This window comes from Oncorhynchus mykiss, chromosome 29 (assembly GCF_057628025.1).
Source record: "Oncorhynchus mykiss isolate SJ-2025 chromosome 29, ASM5762802v1, whole genome shotgun sequence".
Classification (NCBI taxonomy): Eukaryota; Metazoa; Chordata; class Actinopteri; order Salmoniformes; family Salmonidae; genus Oncorhynchus; species Oncorhynchus mykiss.
In genome coordinates, this window is record NC_143050.1 from 14,808,358 (window position 1) to 14,829,205 (window position 20,848).

General features: G+C 44.8%; 1 protein-coding gene across 3 annotated transcripts in view; it reads left to right on the top strand.

The window, feature by feature from the left end:
* The first annotated feature begins 12,964 nt into the window (after positions 1-12,964).
* Positions 12,965-20,848, top strand: part of LOC110509436 (uncharacterized) — a 65,525-nt gene continuing 57,641 nt past the window's right edge. The window contains exons 1-4 of one of the 3 annotated variants that reach the window (XM_036968303.2): positions 12,965-13,367; positions 14,211-14,500; positions 18,691-18,841; positions 19,216-19,333. In XM_036968303.2, the coding sequence (XP_036824198.2) occupies positions 14,335-14,500; positions 18,691-18,841; positions 19,216-19,333 (435 nt within the window). In that variant the 5' untranslated portion in view covers positions 12,965-13,367; positions 14,211-14,334. Of the gene's footprint in view, positions 13,368-14,062; positions 14,501-18,690; positions 18,842-19,215; positions 19,334-20,848 lie in introns of all 3 variants that reach the window. The other 2 variants (XM_036968302.2, XM_090226574.1) reach the window with 2 other exon arrangements.

The following is a 20,848-nucleotide window of genomic DNA, read 5'->3' on the forward strand; positions in this document are numbered from 1 at the left end:
AGAATCAGGAATTCCCCCAGGCAGCTGTCTAGGCCCCTTACTTTATTCAATCTTTACTAATGACATGCCACTGACCTTGAGTAAAGCCAGTGTGGCTATGTATGCAGATAACTCAACACTATACACATCAGCTAGTGAAATCACTGCAACACTGAACAAAGAGCTGTAGTGACTTTCTTCAATCACATTCTGAAACTAAGGGGCCTAGACAGCTGCCTGGGGGAATTCCTGATTCTACCTGGAGTTTTTTTGTGGCAAGGAATAAGTTAGTCCAAAACATTTCAGAAACTAAAAGCATTGTATTTGGGACAAATCATTCACTAAACCATAAACCTCAACTAAAACTTGTAATAAATTATGTGGTAATTGAGCAAGTTGAGGTTACTGGAGTAACTATTGTTCAGTCGTGTGGTCAGGTGCCACAAAAAGGACCTCTGAAAATTACAACTGGCTCGGAAGAGGGCAGCACGGCTGGCCCTTAAATGTACACAGAGAGGTAACGTTAATCATATGCACATACTGTACATTTGTGGATCAAAGTGGAGGAGAGATTGACTTTATCATTACTTGTTTTTGTTAGAAGTGTTGACAAGCTGAATGTACCGAGGTGTCTGTTCAAACTATTAGCACACAGCTCAGACACCCATGCATACACCACAAGACATGCCACCAGAGGTCAAGAACAGACTATGGGAGGCTCACAGTACTACATAGAGCCATGGCTACATGTAACTCTATTCCACATAAGGTAACTGATGCAAGCAGTGGAATCGGAATTTTAAAAAAACATATATAAAAATACACCTTCTGGAACAGCATGGACTGTGAAGAGACACCCACAGGCACAGACACACATGCAAATGATAAAACACATACTCTACACACATGTACACATGGATGTTGTATTGTAAATAAGTGGTGGTGGAGTGGTGGTCTGAGGGAACACACTGAATGTGCTGGATAAGGTGTTATGGCATGTAATGCAAGTAGTATTTTAAACTGTATTTAACTGTCTTATGTTGCTGGACCCTGGGAAGAGTAGCTGTTGACAGTGTCGCGGTAGGGGATTTTGCTTTAGGACCGTTAAGGTACCCCCGTCGAGAGTGATACAAGTCGCCTCACTCAAGTTCTTATGTCACCCGGCTAACTGGTGACTCACAGATCCGCCGGACTGGCCTGGTTATGTATCCTGCCCTTTTATTCGGAGATTAGCCTTTGTGGTGCCGTTAGGCGTGTTTCGGGATCTTAGATAATATCAATCAGACTTAGACTACCTCTTCCCTGTGGTACCTTTACCAGGCATCTTTAGTTCCCAAAGAGTAGACTCTTCAACTCGCCATTGTTCTATAGGATTCCCAAAGACTCTTGTATCTAGACAAACGATTTACGATTTAATGCCTATTTACCCTTTATAGAGTAGGCTCTTCAACTCGCCGTTGCTCTTATAGGGTTCCCAAAGAGTAGACTCTTCAACACGCTGTTGCTCTTATAGGGTTCCCAAAGAGTAGACTCTTCAACCCGCCGTTGCTCTATAGGGTTCCCAATCACTCTAGTATCTAGACAAACGATTTACGATTTAATGCCTAAACCCGTGGGTTAGTACTGCTTGAATATTAATACAGAGTAACTTTTCTTTTTACAATATAAATGAGTTGGCTGTTCAATCCTTTAAATTGTCTTTTGTGTAGAAACTAGACTTGTTCCACTAGAACGGGCGTGTCAGAGGCGTTCTCTCCCCTAGGGTTTTGGGTCTAGTTTCTACTTTTTATTCAATGTTTGCAAGTCACACAGTTTCTTCTTTGTCCTTAATCTATAACATCAACAATCATCAAAACACTTACTACTATTAATGTATTACAACAAGCGGTTAATTACCTTAGCGCAGGTTGACCTGGTTGGTCCCCAAAGAGTATGTTCTTCCACTCACAAATTCTCCAGAGGCTTATCCAATCACTCAGTATCTGTTTCTCCTACTAGAAGTTTGTACTATGATTTACTGATTAGTGAAGAGAACGGTTCTAGACAAAAAAAAACTTATAACACCACTGTTGCTATTCATCCACTTCAGTTAGGAGGTGGATTTATTCCACACGAGGAGTGTGGAGGGTAGTTGTCTCAGTATGTCTCGTTCAGAAATCAGAAGTCAAGAGATACAATTGTTCTAGAGTATGAAAGTCAGATATGACCTTTTAGGTTGATGACAGTTGAAGTATCACGAGCTGCTTGAGTTTGAGAGCCTTCTCATGCTGTTTAGCATCACCACCACCAAACTTCCATCACAAAAACTCTTGGCAGACACAACTTCTCCTACTTTACTCTTCAAATCACAAGCCAATGCAATCAGACTTACCGCTGTGACTCCACCATTGTCCTTAAACTTCACCGACACCTTGAACTCCACGTCTCTCCATACAACACTGTGAACCAAACCTCCCTCATCACTACTCTCCCCTGAACAAAAGCTCCTCAGTCTTCCTCTTCTTCATATCTATTTGCCCTACTCTTCCTCCACCTTTTTCCCCTCCACCGCTACACTGCATCCAATCCTCCTCAACCCCTAACCCCTCCTAACTTTCCATCCATCTCTGCTACAGTCAAAGCCCGGTGTTACTCAACCGCGTCAACATTTAAAAAACCTGTGGTTTTCCAATCCGAATCATACACTGTTGATTCACAAACCTGACACCAATGTGATTTGTTGATTGCTTGCTTGCTAATAATCTTGTAGACCAGACACTTCCAGCCATGCACAATTAGGGGAGAAGGGTGCAATTGCAGCCCGCAATTCGGGGCACGCCTGCATTCCGGCATCTGAAGAACCTCTCTTTAAACTTCTATTGGTCGGGCCTCCTGGGTGGCGCAGTGGTTAAGGGCGCTGTACTGCAGCACCAGCTGTGCCACCAGAGACTCTGGGTTTGCGACCGGGAGGTTCGTGGGGCTACGCACAATTGGCCTAGCGTCGTCTGGGTTAGGGAGGGTTTGGCCGGTAGGGATATTGTCACAACTTCTACCGAAGTCGTTGCCTCTCCTTGTTCGGGCGGTGCTCGGTGTTCGACGTCACCGGTCTTCTAGCCATCATTGATCTATTTTTCATTTTCCATTGGTTTTGTCTTGTCTTCCCACACACCTGTTTTCAAACCCATTCATTAACTGTTGTGTATTTAACCCTCTGTTTCCCCTCATGTCTTTGTCAGAGATTGTTTTATTATCAGTGTTGTTTATTTGTTATATTGGTGCGCGACAGGTCCTCGTACCCATGTTTTTTCATGTCTGTACTATTTAGTGTTATGGAGCATGTTCTGTGGACAGTTATTAAAAGACTCCATTTACACTCTATTTCGACTCTCCTGCGCCTGACTTCCTTGCCACCTATACACATGGCGTTGACAGATATCATTGTCTCATCGCGCACCAGCAACTCCTGTGGCGGACCGGGCGCTGTGCACGCCAACCAAGGTTGCCAGGTGCACAGTGTTGCTTCAGTCTACTGTGTACTAGAGTAGCTAGCCGGAGGCGGTGGTGACTGGTAGACCGTGTCCTTCGGCCCCGCCTGTCGGGCACTGTTTTCCCGCAGTTCTGTTAACAGGTGAGAATGGCGCTGGAATGTATAGCGGATGTTTCAATTCAGCTATTTTGTGTATTTTTGTCCACCTTTCTGCCATTGTTTCCTATGACCAAAAATTGTTTTTGGACATCAGAGCATCACTAACCTCGATTTGGATGAAGATTTCTACTTCAATGAGTTGGCGGGACAGGACATACTCTCACCCCGGACCAGGCCTTAATCCCTGACACGTGGAAGAGAAAGAGATGGTGATATAGAAGCCGACGTGGGGGTACCCTGATGAAACTACGGAGGCAAGTAAATAATTTGCCTCCACCCTATTCTATTGGCGAATGTACAATCACAGGAGAACAAACTGAATGAGCTCCTTTTGAGAATGTCCTATCAACGGGACCTGAAGAACCACAATATCCTGAACAAGGACATGGATATTATTCTAGCTGGTTTTTCTATGCATCAGAAAGACTGAACGGCAGCGTCAGGTAAGCTCAAGGGTGGAGGTGTGTGTCTCTTTGGAACAGCTGGTGCGCAATCACTAATATTAAGGAAGTCTTGAGGTTCTGCTCGCTGCGTTAGAGTACCTTATGATAAGTTGTAACCATACTATTTACAAAGAGAGATGTCCTCCATATTTTTGTAGCTGTTTATTTACCATCAAAAAAGATGCTGGCACTAAGATCGCACTCAATGAGCTGTTTAGGACCATAAACAAACAAGACAATGCTCATCCAGAGGCGGCGCTCCTAGTGGCTGGTGAATTTAATGCAGGAAAACTGAAATCCGTCTTACCTCATTTCTACCAGCATGCCATGTGCAACTAGAGGTGAAAAAGCTCTATATCACCTTTTCTCTACACACAGAAACGCATAAAAAGCTCTCCCTCACCCTTCATTTGGCAAATATGACCGTAACTCTATCTTTCTGATTGCTGCTTACAAGCAAAACTCATACATGAAGTACCAGCGGTCAACACGGAAGTGATCAGATGAAGCCAAAGCTACAGGACCGTTTCGCTAGCACAGACTGGAATATGTTCGGGGACTCACTTGATGGCATTGAGGAGTTTACCACATCAGTCACCGGCTTATTAATGAGTCCCCTCAGTGACCATACATACATATCCCAACCAGAAGCCATGGATTACAGGCGGCATCAGCGCTGTCGAGCGGGACACTAACCCGGACGCTTTTAAGAAATCCTGCTACGCCCTCCTACGAACCATCAAACAGGCAAAGCATCAATACAGGACTAAGATCGAATTCTACTACACTGGCTCTGACAATTGCCGGACGTGGCAGCGCTGGCAAACTATCACAGATTACAAAGGGAAACCCAGCCTCAAGCTTCCCAGTGACGCAGGCCTACCGGATGAGCTAAATGCCTTCTATGCCCGCTTTGAAGGCAAGCAACACTGAACTTGCATTTTTTATTTCACCTTTATTTACCAGGTAGGCCAGTTGAGAACAAGTTCTCATTTACAACTGTGATCTGGCCAAGATAAAGCAAAGCAGTGCGACAAATACAACAACACAGAGTTACACATGAACAAACATACAGTCAATAACACAACAGAGAAGAAAAAATAGAAACATCTATGTACAGTGTGTGAAAATGTAAAAGAGTATGGAGGTAGGCAATAAATAGGCCATAAAGGCGAAATAATTACAATTTAGCATTAATACTGGAGTGATAGATGTGCAGATGATGATGTGCAAGTAGAGATACTGGGGTGCAAAAGGGCAAGAGGGTAAGTAATAATATGGGGATGAGGTAGTTGGATGTGCTATTTACAGATTGGCTGTGTACAGGTACAGTGATCGGTAAGCTGCTCTGACAGCTGATGATTAAAGTTAGAGAGGGAGATATGATTCTCCAGCTTCAGTGATTTTTGCAATTCGTTCCAGTCATTGGCAGCAGAGAACTGGAAGGAAAGGCGGCCAAAGTAAATGTTGGCTTTGGGGATGACAAGTGCAATACACCTACTAGAGCATGTGCTACGGGTGAGTGTTGCTATGGTGACCAGTGAGCTGAGGTAAGACTAGCAAAGCTAGCTAGCAAAGACTTATAGATAACCTGGAGCCAGTGGGTTTGGCGACGGATATGTAGTGAGGGATAGCCAACGAGAGCATACAGGTAGCAGTGGTGGGTAGTATATGGGGCTTTGGTGACAAAACAGATGTCACTGTGATATACTACATCCAGTTTGCTGAGTATTGGGGGCTATTTTGTAAATTACATCGCCGAAGTAAAGGATCAGTAGGATAGTCAGTTTTACGACTGTATGTTTGGCAGCATGAGTGAAGGATGCTTTGTTGCGAAATAGGAAGCAGATTCTAGATTTAATTTAGGATTGGAGATGCTTAATATGAGTCTGGAAGGAGAATTTACAGTCTACCCAGACACCTAGATATTTGTAGCTGTCCACATATTCTAGGTCAGAACCGTCCAGAGTTGTGATGCTAGTCGGGCGGGAGGGTGCAGGCAGCACTCGGTTGAAGAGCATGCACTTAGTTTTACTTGTATTTAAAAGCAGTTGGAGGCCACGGAATGAGTGTTGTATGGTGTTGATGCTCATTTGGACCATGCATGAGAACACCAGCCATTCCTGACGACTGTGTGACCACGCTCCCTGTAGCCAATGTGAGTAATACAGTTGAAGTCAGAAGTTTACATACACCTTAGCCAATTACATTTAAACTCAATTTTTCACAATTCCTGACATTTAATCGTAGTAAACATTTACTGTCTTAGGTCAGTTAGGGTCACCACTTTATTTTAAGAATGTGAAATAATACTAGTAGAGAGTGATTTTATTTAAGCTTTTATTTATTTCATCACATAGGTCAGAAGTTTACATACACTCAATTAGTATTTGGTAGCATTGCCTTTAAATTGGTTAACTTGGGTCAAACGTTTCGGGTAGTCTTCCTTTTGGCACATTCCTCCTGACAGAGCTGGTGTAACTGAGTCAGGTTTGTAGGCCTCATTGCTCGCACACTCTGTTTCAGTTCTGCCCACACATTTTCTATAGGATTGAGGTCAGGGATTTGTGATGGCCACTCCAATACCTTGACTTTGTTGTCCTTAAGCCATTTTGCCACAACTTTGGAAGTATGCTTGGGGTCATTGTCCATTTGGAAGACCCATTTGCGACCAAGCTTTAACTTCCTGACTGATGTCTTGGGATGTTGCTTCAATATATCCACATAATTTTCCTGCCTCATGATGCCATCTCTTTTCTGAAGTGCACCAGTCCCTCCTGCAGCAAAGCACCCCCACAACAAGATGCTGTCACCCCCGTGGTTCACGGTTGGGATGGTGTTCTTCAGCTTGCAAGCGTCCCCCTTTTTCATCCAAACATAACAATGGTAATTTTGGCCTAACAGTTCTATTTTTGTTTCATCAGACCAGAGAACATTTCTCCAAAAAGTACGATCTTTGTCCGCATGTGCAGGTACAAACCGTAGTCTGGCTTTTTTATGTCGGTTTTGGAGCAGTGGCTTCTTCCTTGCTGAGCGGCCTTTCAGGTTATGTCGATATTGGACTTGTTTTACTGTGGATATAGATAATTTTGTACCTGTTTCCTCCAGCATCTTCACAAGGTAATTTGCTGTTGTCGTTGGGATTGATTTGCACTTTTCGCACCAAAGTACGTTCATCTCTAGGAGACAGAACGCATCTCCTTCCTGAGTGGTATGACGGCTGCGTGGTCCCAAGCTTCCAAAGCCATGACATCATTTTATAGAATTTTCCAAGTTTTTTAAAGGCACAGTCAACTTAGTGAATGTCAACTTCTGACCCACTGGAATTGTGATACAGTGAATTATAAGTGAAATAATCCTGTTGGAAAAATGTACTGGTCATGCACAAAGTAGATGTCCTAACCGACTTCCCAAATCTATAGTTTGTTAACACGAAATGTGTGCAGTGGTTGAAAAACTAGTTTTAAGTGTATGTATGACGACTTCAACTCTACCTTTAAACAGGTTAACATTCACAAGGCCGCAAGGCCAGACGGATTACCAGGACAGGTACTTAGAGTATGCGCCGACCAGCTTGCAAGCTTCCAAACCACCATAGATCCACAGATGACACAATCTCTATTGCACTCTAAGCGGCCTTTCCCACTTGGACAAAAGGAACACGACTTCAAAACCATTATTAAGTTTGCAGATGACACGGCGGTGGTAGGCCTGATCATCGATTACGATGAGACAGCCTATAGGGATGCGGTCAGAGACCTGGTGGTGCGGCGCCAGGACAACAACCTCTCCCTCAACGTCAGCAAGACAAAGGAGCTGATCGTGCACTATAGGACAAGGCTGTAGTGGAGCGGGTTGATAGCTTCAAGTTCCTCAGTGCCCACATCACTAAGGATCTATCATAGTCCTAAAACAGCAACACAGTCATGGAGAGGGCACGAAAATGCCTCTTCCCCCTCACGAGACTGAAAAGATTTGGCCTGGGCCCTCAGATCCTCAAAGATCTACATCCGATTGAGAGTATGTTGACTGCTGCATCACTGCTTGGTATGGCAAGAGCTTGCCATGCGACCGCAAGTCTCTACAGATGGTAGTGCGAACGAGCTCCCTGCCTACCAGGACCTCTATACCCGGTGGTGTTTGAGGAAGGCCCTAAAAATTGTCAAAGACTCCTGTCACCCAAGTCATAGACTGTTCTCTCTGCTATCGCATGGCAAGCGGTACTGATGCACCAAGTCTGGAACCAACAGGACCTTGAATAGATTCTGCCCCTCAAGCCATAAGACTGATAAATAGTTAGTCCGGGTAGCTATGTGTTTAACTATTTAACTAAACACAGCAAAAAAAGAAACATCTCTTTTTCAGGACCCCGTCTTTCAAAAATAATGTGTACAATTCCAAAGAACTTTACAGATCTTCATTGTAAAAGGTTTAAACACTGTATCCCATGTTTGTTCAATGAACCATAAACAATTAATGAACATGCACCTGTGGAATGGTCGTAAAGACACTAACAGCTTACAGACGGTAGGCATTTAAGGTCACAGTTATGAAAACTTAGGACACTAAAGAGGCCTTTCTACTAACTCAAAAGAAAGATGCCCAGTGTTCCTGCTCATCTGTGTGCTTGCATGCTGCAAGGAGGCATGAGAACTGCAGATGTGACCAGGGCAATAAATTGCAATGTCCATTCTGTGAGATGCCTAAGACAGGGCTACAGGGAGTTGGGACATACAGCTGATCGTCCTCGCAGTGGCAGACCACGTGTAACACCTGCACAGGATCGGTACATCCGAACATCACACCTGCGGGATAGGTACAGGATGGCAACAACAACTTCCCGAGTTACACCATGAATGCACAATCCCTCCATCAGTGCACAGACTGTCCACAATAGTCTGAGAGAGGCTGGACTGAGGGCTTGTAGGCCTGTTGTAAGGCAGGTCCTCACCGGACATCACCGGCAACAACGTTGCCTGTGGGCACAAACCCACCGTCGCTGGATCAGACAGGACTGGCAAAAAGTGCTCTTCACTGACGAGTCGTGGTTTTGTCTCACCAGGGTGATGGTCGGATTCGCGTTTATCGTCGAAGGAATGAACGTTACACCGAGGCCTGTACCGAGGCCTGTACGGGATCGATTTGGAGGTGGAGGGTCCGTCATGGTCTGGGGCGGTGTGTCACAGCATCATCGGATTGAGCTTGTTGTCATTGCAGGCAATCTCAACACTGTGCGTTACAGCGAAGACATCATCCTCCCTCATGTGGTACACTTCCTGCAGGCTCATCCTGACATGACCCTCCAGCATGACAATGCCACCAGCCATACTGCTTGTTATATGCGTGATTTCCTGCAAGACAGGAATGTCAGTTTTCTGCCATAGCCAGTGAAGAGCCCGGATCTCAATCCCATTGAGCCCATCTGGGACCTGTTGGATCGGAGGGTGAGGGCTAGGGCCATTCCCCCCAGAAATGTCCGGGAACTTGCAGGTGCCTTGTTGGAAGAGTGGGGTAACATCTCGCAGAAAGAACTGACAAATCTGGTGCAATCCACGAGGAGTACTCAATGTAGCTGGTGGCCGCACTGACTATTACTTTTCATTTTGACCCCCCCCCCCCCCCCCCCTTTGTTCAGGGACACTGTATTCAATTTCTGTTAGTCACATGTCTGTGGAACTTGTTCAGTTTGTCTCAGTTGTTGAATCTTATGTTCATACAAATATTTACACATGTTAAGTTTGCTGAAAATAAACTCAGTTGATAGTGAGAGGACGTTTCTTTTTTTGCTGCGTTTATTTGCATTGACCCTTTTTGTACTAACTAAACTCATCACGTACGCTGCTGCTACTGTTTACTCTCTGTTACTAATACTAAGTATTCAGGACCCTTGACTTTTTCATATTTTTGTTACGTTACAGCCTCATTCTAAAGCCTTATTCTTTGTCAATCTACACACAATACCCCAAAATGACACTGCGAAAACCTGTTTTTAGGAAATACCTTATTTACAAAAGTATTCAGACCTTTTGCTATGAGATCGAAATTGAGCTCAGGTGCATCCTGTTTCCATTGATCATCCTTGATGTTTCAACAACTTGATTGGAGTCCACCTGTCGTAAATTCAATTGATTGGACATGATTTCGAAAGGCACAAATCTGTCTATATAAGGTCCCACAGTTGACAGTGCATGTCAGAGCAAAAACCAAGCCATGAGGTCGAAGGAATTGTCCGTAGAGCTCCAAGACAGGATTGTGTTGAGGCACAGATCTGGAGAAGGGTACACAAAGATTTCTGCAGTATTGAATGTCCCCAAGAACACAGTGACCTCCATCATTCTTAAATGTAAGTGGTTTGGAACCACCAAGACTCTTCCTAGAGCTGGCCGCCCGGCCAAACTGAGCAATCAGGCGAGAAGGGCCTTGGTCAGGGAGGTGACCAAGAACCCGATGGTCACTCTGACAAAGCTCTAGAGTTCCTCTGTGGAGATGGGAGAACCTGTCAGAAGGACAACCATCTCTGCAGCACTACACCAATCAGGCCTTTACAGTAAAAGGTACATTGACAGCCTGCTTGGAGTTTGCCAAAAGGCACCTGAAGACTCTCAGACCATGTAAAACAAGATTCTCTGGTTTGATGAAACCAAGGTTTAACTCTTTGGCCTGAATGCCAATTGTCATGTCTGGAGGAAACCTGGCACCATCCCTACGGTGAAGCATGGTGGTGGCAGCATGTGGGAATGTTTTCCAGTGGCAGAGACTGGTAGACCAGTCGAGGGAAAGATGATTGGAGCAAAGTACAAGAGATCCTTGAGGAAAACCTTCTCCAGAGTGCTCAGGACCTCAGACTGGGGTGAGGATAACAACCCTAAGCACTCAGCCAAGACAACGCAGGTGTGGCTTTGAGACAAGTCTCTGAATGTCCTTGAGTGGCCCAGCCAGAGACCAGACTTGAACCTGATTGAACATCTCTGGAGAGACCTGAAAATAACTGTACAGCGACGCTCCCCATCCAACCTGACAGAGCTTGAATACACCCAAATACATGTGTGCCAAGCATGTAGTGTCATACCCAAGATGACTCCAGGCTGTAATTGCTGCCAACAAAGTCCTGAGTTAAGGGTCTGAATATTTACGTAAATGTGATATTTCAGTTTTGTATATATTTTAAATTTGCAAAAATGTATGGGGTATTGTGTGTAGATTGATGAGGGATTTAATACATTTTAGAGTAAGGCTGTTGCGTAACAAAATGTGGAAAGAGTCAAGTGGTCTGAATCCTTTCCGAATGCCCTGTATCAATTACCTCGTATGTGCTCATCAACTCGGACTGGTACCCTTTGTATATAGCTAAGTTATGTTACACATGGTGTATCTATTAATCCTTGTCATTATTACGTGTCATTGCTTTTATATTATCTCTCTCTGCGTTGTTGGGAACGGACCGTAAGTAAGCATTTCACTGTTAGTCCACACCTGTTTTTACGAAGCATATGACGAAGAAAATTGGATCAAATGTTATTTTTATTTGACGGAGAGGGCAGGTATTCGGCAGAGGGGAGCGAAGGACACTGTGCTGTCCCTGTTGAGGACACCGGTACATGGGAGGCGGGGGCGAAAAAGTCTGCTAATACTTTTATTGAATCTTTTGACCAACAGGAATCACCGTATGCAGGAATGCCCCGAATTGCAGGCCACAATCACACACTATTGGATTAGGGGGGAAGAGACTTTAAGGACACTGCCGACCTGCAAAACAACTAACCAACATCGAGCTTTAGCCAAACCTTAACCAAGCTCCTAACCCGTGGCAGGTAGCCTAGCGGTTAAGAGCCCTGGGCCAGTAACTGAAAGGTCTCTCATTTTAATCCCTGAGTGCACTAGTTGAAAATAATAATATGTTGATGTGCCCTTGAGTAAGGCCCTTAACCCTAATTGCTACTGTAAGCCGCTCTGGATAAGCACGTCTGCTAAATAGCCTAAAATGGGACACTAACCTAATTTTATACAATTCTGAAATGAAATATCGGTTTGCAGGTCACGAGTGTCCATATATCATTTTCCATTTAGGGGACCAGGTTAGTTTAACGATGATGATGCTACACCCGGACACCATTTGGGGGACGGTACAAGATGGCTGTGTGAGTGGTCGCATTAAACAGAGCTCCTGAAAACCTTTTGTTTTTAAACAAGCCCTAATTTGATTTGATAACCTGGAAAAATAACAAATAAACTCCCTGTAATGTTTTCAAATACAACCAGCAGATGGTGCAATTGTTAAAGCAATTTGTTACGCTGCGACGTAAGGGGCCTTGAGGAGTGATGCCTCCATAAAGCTGCCTCCGCTGATTTCAGTACAGTGTATATTTGGGAAACAGCAGGTGCCTACTTGCTATCAGAGTTTCCCACCAAAGTAAGTACAGGAAAGCTTTACCACATACAGAAGACTGAATAAACCTACTGCACAATAGTCCATGGTTTGTATTTCAATTACCATTATTGTTTCTTAAATTTAATAATTTTTGGGCTTAACCTATTGATATCATTTTTCTAATCTGATGTGACTAAATCAGATCAATTGCAAATATGATGAAAAAAAAGCTTAATTTACAGGGCTAGGTGTTTGTCCACCAGAGTGTGCTATTTACTTAGATTTGGAAGTGGGGTATTGTATTGATATTGGCATTTCTGAAGACAACTGTAGACTTATCTTATTCTATGTTTTGTTGTGTTTTGGAGTCAAGTGTTTTTTGTTGGTTAGTTTGGTTTTTAGAAAGCGATAGAGAGGTTATACAGGAGTAGTGGAGTGGAGGGGGGCTAAGCGGACCAATGATTTTATGGGAGGAGGAGCTGTGTAGTCGGGGGAGGAACTGTGTAGTCAGGGAAGAGGAGTGGTAGAGCTTTAGGGAAAAAAAGAAAAGAGGCTGAGTTTGAGGAGGAGAAATGTGAGGAGTAAAATCACAATGTGCAATTACATTTTTTGAAAAATCTATATTTTTAATAACTATACAATTGGTTGGGCAATAGAAACATGGTTTTCAAACAGCAGCTTGTTTTCATTTATCTCTGCCTAACAGGATGCTGTTACTACATTTACAGCTAGGGTAACTGAGCTCTGTTTCCTGACTTTCTTTTTTTTCACCAAGATAATTAGTGTGTGTGTGTGTGTGTGTGTGTGTGTGTGTGTTACGGAGAGAGAGTGAGAGACAGTTCATGGAATGCTGTGATGTCATCAGCTCAGTCATACACAAAGGCAAGAAGGAGGACACACAAGCACACTCGCTCGAATAGTTACTCTGCTGTGGAGCATCTGCACCCCCACTGTGAGTACATCCTACTTAAATAACATATCCGTTCTCTCACACATTCTGCTGAATTGTCTATTACAGAATGCCTCTCCTTTTTTCCCCCCACTAAGCGTTGAGTAGAAAGAAACCAATGTGTTTGCCAGCAGTGACAGTTCTCAGTCTCCGGCTACCTTTGTCTCCCTCCAAATGTTGCTTATGCTGTTTCCATTGTTAATATGACCACCATGCCTAGTGAAGTACATTCAGCCCCTCTGCTACAACAGCGTTCTGCTCATGCTGTCCTGGGATGTGACCCTGTAGTTTGGTTACAGCCCAATAACGGCCATGTTGAAATGGAGCAGCTGTCTCTTGGGAGTTTGAAAAAAAGGAAGGGGGGTTGGAAAGGGATGTGTGTGAAGGAGGAGGAAAAAACCCACCCATTCCTTTGGAATCGGTTCCCACCCAGAGTCAGACACTCTCAGAGCCCTGACATGGCTTGAGTGAGGAAACCAGGGTTTGATGGAGGGAAAAATAGATAACTGAGATTACTAAGAAATGAAAAAGAAGACAGTAAGTAGTGACATCTTAAGAGGAGAACAGATAAAGAAAACCAAGGCAAGAAAAACTGTCTAGGATAACTAAAGATAGCAGTAGGATTAGCATACAGTAGGGACTAGGCAGTGCCAATCATCTGCAGTGCAGACAGATGTGATGTAGCATTTTCCCTGAAGCAGAGTCTCCCAGTGATGGCTGCCTGACGAGGGCTGACGACGAATGACGTGTGAGTGTCGAGGGAGGAGGAAGTGTCAGCTCAGAGGACGACAGAGGAAGCAGTCTTCAGCTTGTGTGTGTGTGTGTGTGTGTGTGTGTTTGTGACAGACGAGCCCCGATCTTCTTCTTCTCCTCATGAGGCTCGTTTAGAAACCAACTCATCTTCAGGAAACTGTTGGCTTAAGGAGTCAGGACAGTACCCCTCCACCTCCAGCCCACCACCGCCGCCACCATGCTGCAGCAGATCTTAAAGGACATGTACATTGACCCAGATGTGTTGGAGGCCCTAAATGAGGACCAGAAAAAGACCCTGTTCCTGAAGATGAGAGAGGAGCAGGTGCGGCGCTGGACAGAACGTGAGGAGAAAGAAGCGGACCATAGGCCAAAGTCAAAGACAGGTACCAACTCCTCTCACTCACTCCTCTCTACCTTTTCTACTACATCTTCACATACTGGGGCTGACAGGAGCCATAGTACCTATGTGCCAGAAAGTATCATTACCTGCTTCTGAAATAAGCCTACAAACATGTTCCATTGAAACCTACCCACCTGGTCTTTCTGAAGCCAAGTACATTAGACAAGTCTTAGATACAGTGGGGAGAACAAGTATTTGATACACTGCCGATTTTGCAGGTTTTTCTACTTACAAAGCATGTAGAGGTCTGTAATTTTTACCATAGGTACACTTCAACTGTGAGAGACGGAATCTAAAACAAAAATCCAGAAAATCACATTGTATGATTTTAAGTAATTAATTAGCATGTCATTGCATGACATAGTATTTGATCACCTACCAACCTGTAAGAATTCCGGCTCTCACAGACCTGTTAGTTGTTCTTTAAGAAGCCATCCTGTTCTCCACTCATTACCTGTTTGAACTCATTACCTGTATAAAAGTCTTCCAGCATGACAACGACCCGAAACACACAGCCAGGGTAACTAAGGAGTGGCTCCGTAAGAAGCATCTCAAGGTCCTGGAGTGGCCTAACCAGTCTCCAGACCTGAACCCAATAGAAAATCTTTGGAGGGAGCTGAAAGTCCGTATTGCCCAGCGACAGCCCCGAAACCTGAAGGATCTGGAGAAGGTCTGTATGGAGGAGTGGGCCAAAATCCCTGCTGCAGTGTGTGCAAACCTGGTCAAAAACTACAGGAAACGTATGATCTCTGTAATTGCAAACAAAGGTTTCTGTACCAAATATTAAGTTCTGCTTTTCTGATGTATCAAATACTTATGTCATGCAATAAAATGCTAATTAATTACTTAAAAATCATACAATGTGATTTTATGGATTTTGGTTTTAGATTCCGTCTCTCACAGTTGAAGTGTACCTATGATAAAAATGACAGACCTCTACATGCTTTGTAGGTGGGAAAACCTGCAAAATCGGCAGTGTATCAAATACTTGTTCTCCCCACTGTATGTTGGTGTATTTTCTGCTGTGAGCTGCAAGCATGTGGTTTACCTCTGACAGACATCCTGTGATTATGCGTCTACTGAAAACGTTGTCAGTATCAACTGCTGCTTTTTGCAGGCCCTCTGTGTGGGTGTCTGCCTGCAAGGTTATGCACTTTGTTTCAATCAGATGGCATTACCTGTTTTATATTATGCTAAGCAGGCCTGAGAGTAGGTAATGGCTAAAAAGGCTACTTGTGTATTTTGTCAAATGACTACCTGCAGTTACCAGGGTTACCATTTACTGTCATAATAGGAACACTGGAGGCTATGAGGAAGTAGCCCTGCCTTGTGTAGCATCACTGGGGTGAGAGAAAGGAGGAGGTCTTCAACTCGGGTTTCTAGTCATTTCCAGTAACTATTTCTGAAAGAGTAGTCCTACTGCCAGATCAGGATGTGGCCCTGCTATCTCGTTTGAGGAAATTACATACTTACAGCTGACTCGCCCACAATTGATTGAATCATTGGTTCAATAATCAATTGTTTTTAAAGGGGCCTTATCAGTGAACATAAAGCCCGTCTTAGTGTAAGACAACAAACATCCGAAACAGGTGCCATGCAGATCTGATACTCAACAACAACAACAACAGAGCAGAATGTCTAATCAGAATATGTCTGATCGTGTGTGTGTGTGTGTGTGTGTGTGTGTGTCTGTACAGGGCTTTGCTTTAGATTATTGTGTTCCCAGTGAAGGGAGAGGCCTGATGTCTGGAATGTGTGTGTGTCGGGAAAAGAAAGATAACAGAACAGAGGAACATGCGATAGACAGAAATAGTGGCAGCTAGTGTTTCACAGAGAGTAGACTGTTACTTTCTATGTTAGAGAGGAACTCAACTGTTCTTCTATTGTGTATTTCAGCTGCAATGAAAGGGTCATTACGCACACCGCTACAAACGTAGGCAGGCTGTAATTCTATCCTGAAACTGGTTTAGTGTAAGGCAAAATCTTGCCCGTCTGCATTTTCTTGGTTGCAAGTAGCCAGTCCCTGAGTGGGGAATTTGTGTGGTAATGATGACTCGGTTCACAATGTGCTTTACCTTGACATTCCACAGAAGGAATCTGAGATCACAAGACAAAGCTTATCATGAGAAGATTGAGAGAGAAAGAGAGAGAGACACGCAACAGTGGAGGAAAATGAGTCCATGATGGCTGGCTGTAGGTCACTGTAGCACATGCCAGTTTTTGCATTCATTCTGCTTGACGTGTGAATAGGATCAGGGGAAGTCTGGCTTTGGTGGCAATAGACATTTGACAACAAAGCACTGATTATCGAGCGTCTGAATGTCAGACAGGGAGGAGGGAGAACAGAGGCCTCTATATCGGCTAACAACCATGGCAGCTATTACGACAAGTCAATGGTCCCCCGATACACACTGGGTCGTTCCATGTCACCATCTCAGAATGTTCTGAAATCATTTCTATAGAAACAGATAAGATTAGCATTCCTGCATCATAATATTTTTGAAATATAGTTTGATCACTGCTGTGTAAACACACACACACACACACCCTGATACACAGTGCAGTGTTACACACACCACTGGACCATAGGGTTAGAGACATGGAGTTTGGTTGTTATTGGTGTGAAGCAGAAGAAAATATGGGCCTGTTAAAGCGCCGGACCCAGGTGTCTGTGCAAAGCAGGAAGTGACTCCAGGCCCACTGGTCCATGCCTTCCAACAATGAAGTGTTAGCAGAGAAGGAAGCCTGCAGGAGGCATAAGGCCATGTGTGTTAATGGTTTAGTGTTATTCATCTGTTCAGTTATATTTAGGTCATTTAGTTTGGGGTGTATGTAGTTAGTGTGTTGCTGAATGTTTGTCCCTACATTTCTGTAGCATGTGTACATGCGTAATTTGTAACATGTAGGCTTTACAACTGGTATGACAGCTTTGCAGTACATGTTTTGGTGCTCATTCCGAGAGCACAGAGCGTGACAGACTGGTGACGTTTGCTAATGGCAGATGATAGAATGTAGTGCAGGTCGGGCCACCTTATTGCCACAGTAACTAAACCTGTCCTTCCATGAAGGTGCCACAGTATACCGGTTACGGTGCTGTATGTACTACATCGGAAATGGCACTGTTGGCTTTTCAATCTGTTCAACATGTGGAGGAATATGATTGAGGCCTGGCGTTTATGAGGGTCTTTAGAGAGGGGTGTGGTCAGAGTCAAGGGGTGATGTAACAGGAGTATTGTGACAAGGACATGGTTCCGAGAGTCAAGAGGGACACACCCACAAGTCCCACATGCCATTCATGTAAATGTCTTGCGTGTTGAGAAAATTGTCTGGTTTCAAATAAAATACAGTTAAATCAAATGTAATGGTATTTGTCACATGCACCGGATACAACAGGTGTAGACTTCACTGTGAAATACTTACTTAAGAGCCCCTTCCCAACAATGCTGAGTTAAGAAGTATGAACAAGAAATGTCAAATGAAATAGTAAAACAGTAAAATAATGGGACTATATACAAGGAGTACGGGTACTGAGTCACTGTGCAGGGGTACGAGGAAGTAGAGGTAATTGAAGTAATATGTACATGTAGTTCAGGGCTTGTCGTCTGGGTTTGCCCCAGGTGGAATGCGGTGCCGTTGCCACAGGATGGGCTGGCAGAACCAGTTAACTGGTCTGCTCTGGAAGGGTGCCTCTCCTTGTTTTCAACCCAAACCCTCAGTTCAGATTCAGAAAACGTTTGTCAATGAGCCAATACATTTTTGCAGCAATCACAATACATACAGTACATACGAAAAACACATCTTTATAAACAACGAGAGAACAGCGAAGGGTATTTACAGTTAAGTAGGCTGAATACGTGCCTCTACTGGTCCTCGACTCTGTGTGTGTGTGTGTGTGTGTGTGTGCGTGTGCGTGTGTGTGCGCTGCTTTATTCCCATGAAGGAACATTTCTCAGCCTTTACCCAAAATGTTGCCATGTCATGCTATTTAAGGATGTGGTGACTTTTCTATTTTTTCCCCATCTCTTCCACTGCTGTCCATAAAAGGAGCCCAGCAATGTCTGTTTACCACAGAAACATAAATATAACAAATCATTGATTTTACTAGTTTGGCAAGAATGTCTCTTCTCTGTTGCTTCCAGTAATATAATTCCAGTGTGTTTTCGTCTCCTGTAGCCAACAGTAAGAAAGTGAGCTGGTTGCTGGGCAGGGACGGCGATGTGGCGGTCATGACGATTGGAGAGGTGGATGAGCTGAAGACCTCCAAACTCATCTGCACTGGGCCTGCGGAAAGAAGAACACCACCAAGCCTGCACAATAACACACTGTACGGACACCTCAGCACCACAAGCAGGGATTTTACCTACAATTCTGTGGAGCTGTGATAATGGTATCAAATTGAGTGAGAGGTTAGTTTTTGAGTTTGACATTTTCGATCATTCCTTTTTGTTTTTCCTGTCTGTCTCTGCCTGGTCCTGTCTGGTCCTGCCTGGTCCTGCCTGGTCCTGTCTGGTCCTGTCTGTTCCTGCCTGGTCCTGTCTGGTCCTGTCTGGTCCTGTCTGCTCCTGCCTGGTCCTGTCTGGTCCTGCCTGGTCCTGCCTGTTCCTGCCTGTTCCTGCCTGGTCCTGTCTGTTCCTGCCTGGTCCTGTCTGGTCCTGCCTGGTCCTGTCTGTTCCTGCCTGGTCCTGTCTGTCTCTGCAGCCACCAGACAACTTCCCTGAAGAGCAACCTGGTAAACAGACCAGCCTCAGAACCTGTCAGAACTCGGAGAGAGGATCTGCCTCCCAAAACACAGTCAGGGATACAACTCAATTTAAAGGTGAGAGAGAGAGAGAGAGTGTGTGTGTGTGTGTGTGTGTGTGTGTGTGTGTGTGTGTGTGTGTGTGTGTGTGTGTGGAGGTGACCTTCTTGTTGCTGTCATTAATCTCGGGCACAGGCGAGGGCCAGTGAGATGCACGTTCTCCAGGGAGAGTCATCGCTCAGTGGCCAAATAAATCACACCTAGCTCTCCCTCTCCGGACTCTGATATCCCTTCATCTCTTTTTCCTTTTACTCTTCCTTATTGCCTTCAACAACAGCAAAGACCCTCTCCCTTGATCTTCTCTTTCCAACTCAACCACATCCTATCCATCCTTTCAATCACACCCTCCTCTCTTCTCTCCCTCTATCCCGTCTTTTCAATCACACCCTCCTCTCTTCTCTCCCCCTGTCCTTTCAATCAGACCCTCCTCTCTTCCCTCCCTCTATCCCATCCTTTCAATCACACCCTCCTCTCTTCTCTCCCCCTGTCCTTTCAATCAGACCCTCCTCTCTTCCCTCCCTCTATCCCATCCTTTCAATCACATCCTCCTCTCTTCTCTCCCTCTATCCCGTCTTTTCAATCACACCCTCCTCTCTTCCCTCCGTCTATCCCGTCCTTTCAATCACATTCTCCTCTCTTCCCTCCCTCTATCCCGTCCTTTCAATCACATTCTCCTCTCTTCTCTCCCTCTATCCCGTCCTTTCAATCACACCCTCCTCTCTTCTCTCCCTCTGTCCTTTCAATCACACCCTCCTCTCTTCTCTCCGTCTATCCCGTCCTTTCAATCACACCCTCCTCTCTTCTCTCCCTCTGTCCTTTCAATCACACCCTCCTCTCTTCCCTTCGTCTATCCCGTCCTTTCAATCACATTCTCCTCTCTTCTCTCCCTCTATCCCGTCCTTTCGATCACACCCTCCTCTCTTCTCTCCCTCTGTCCTTTCAATCACACCCTCCTCTCTTCCCTCCGTCTATCCCGTCATTTCAATCACACCCTCGTCTCTTCTCTCCCTCTGTCCTTTCAATCACACCCTCCTCTCTTCCCTCCGTCTATCCCGTCCTTTCAATCACATTCTCCTCTTCTCTCCCTCTATCCCGTCCTTTCAATCACACCCTCCTCTCTTCTCTCCCTCTGTCCTTTCAATCACACCCTCCACTCTTCCCTCCGTCTATCCCGTCCTTTCAATCACACCCTCCTCTCTTCTCTCCCTCTATCCCATCCTTTCAATCATATTCTCCTCTCTTCTCTCCCTCTATCCTGTCCTTTCAATCACATCCTCCTCTCTTCTCTCCCTCTATCCCGTCCTTTCAATCACATCCTCCTCTCTTCTCTCCCTCTATCCTGTCTTTTCAATCACACCCTCCTCTCTTCCCTCCGTCTAACCCGTCCTTTCAATCACATCCTCGTCTCTTCTCTCCCTCTATCCCGTCCTTTCAATCACATCCTCCTCTCTTCTCTCCCTCTATCCCGTCCTTTCAATCACATCCTCCTCTCTTCTCTCCCTCTGTCCTTTCAATCACATCCTCCTCTCTTCT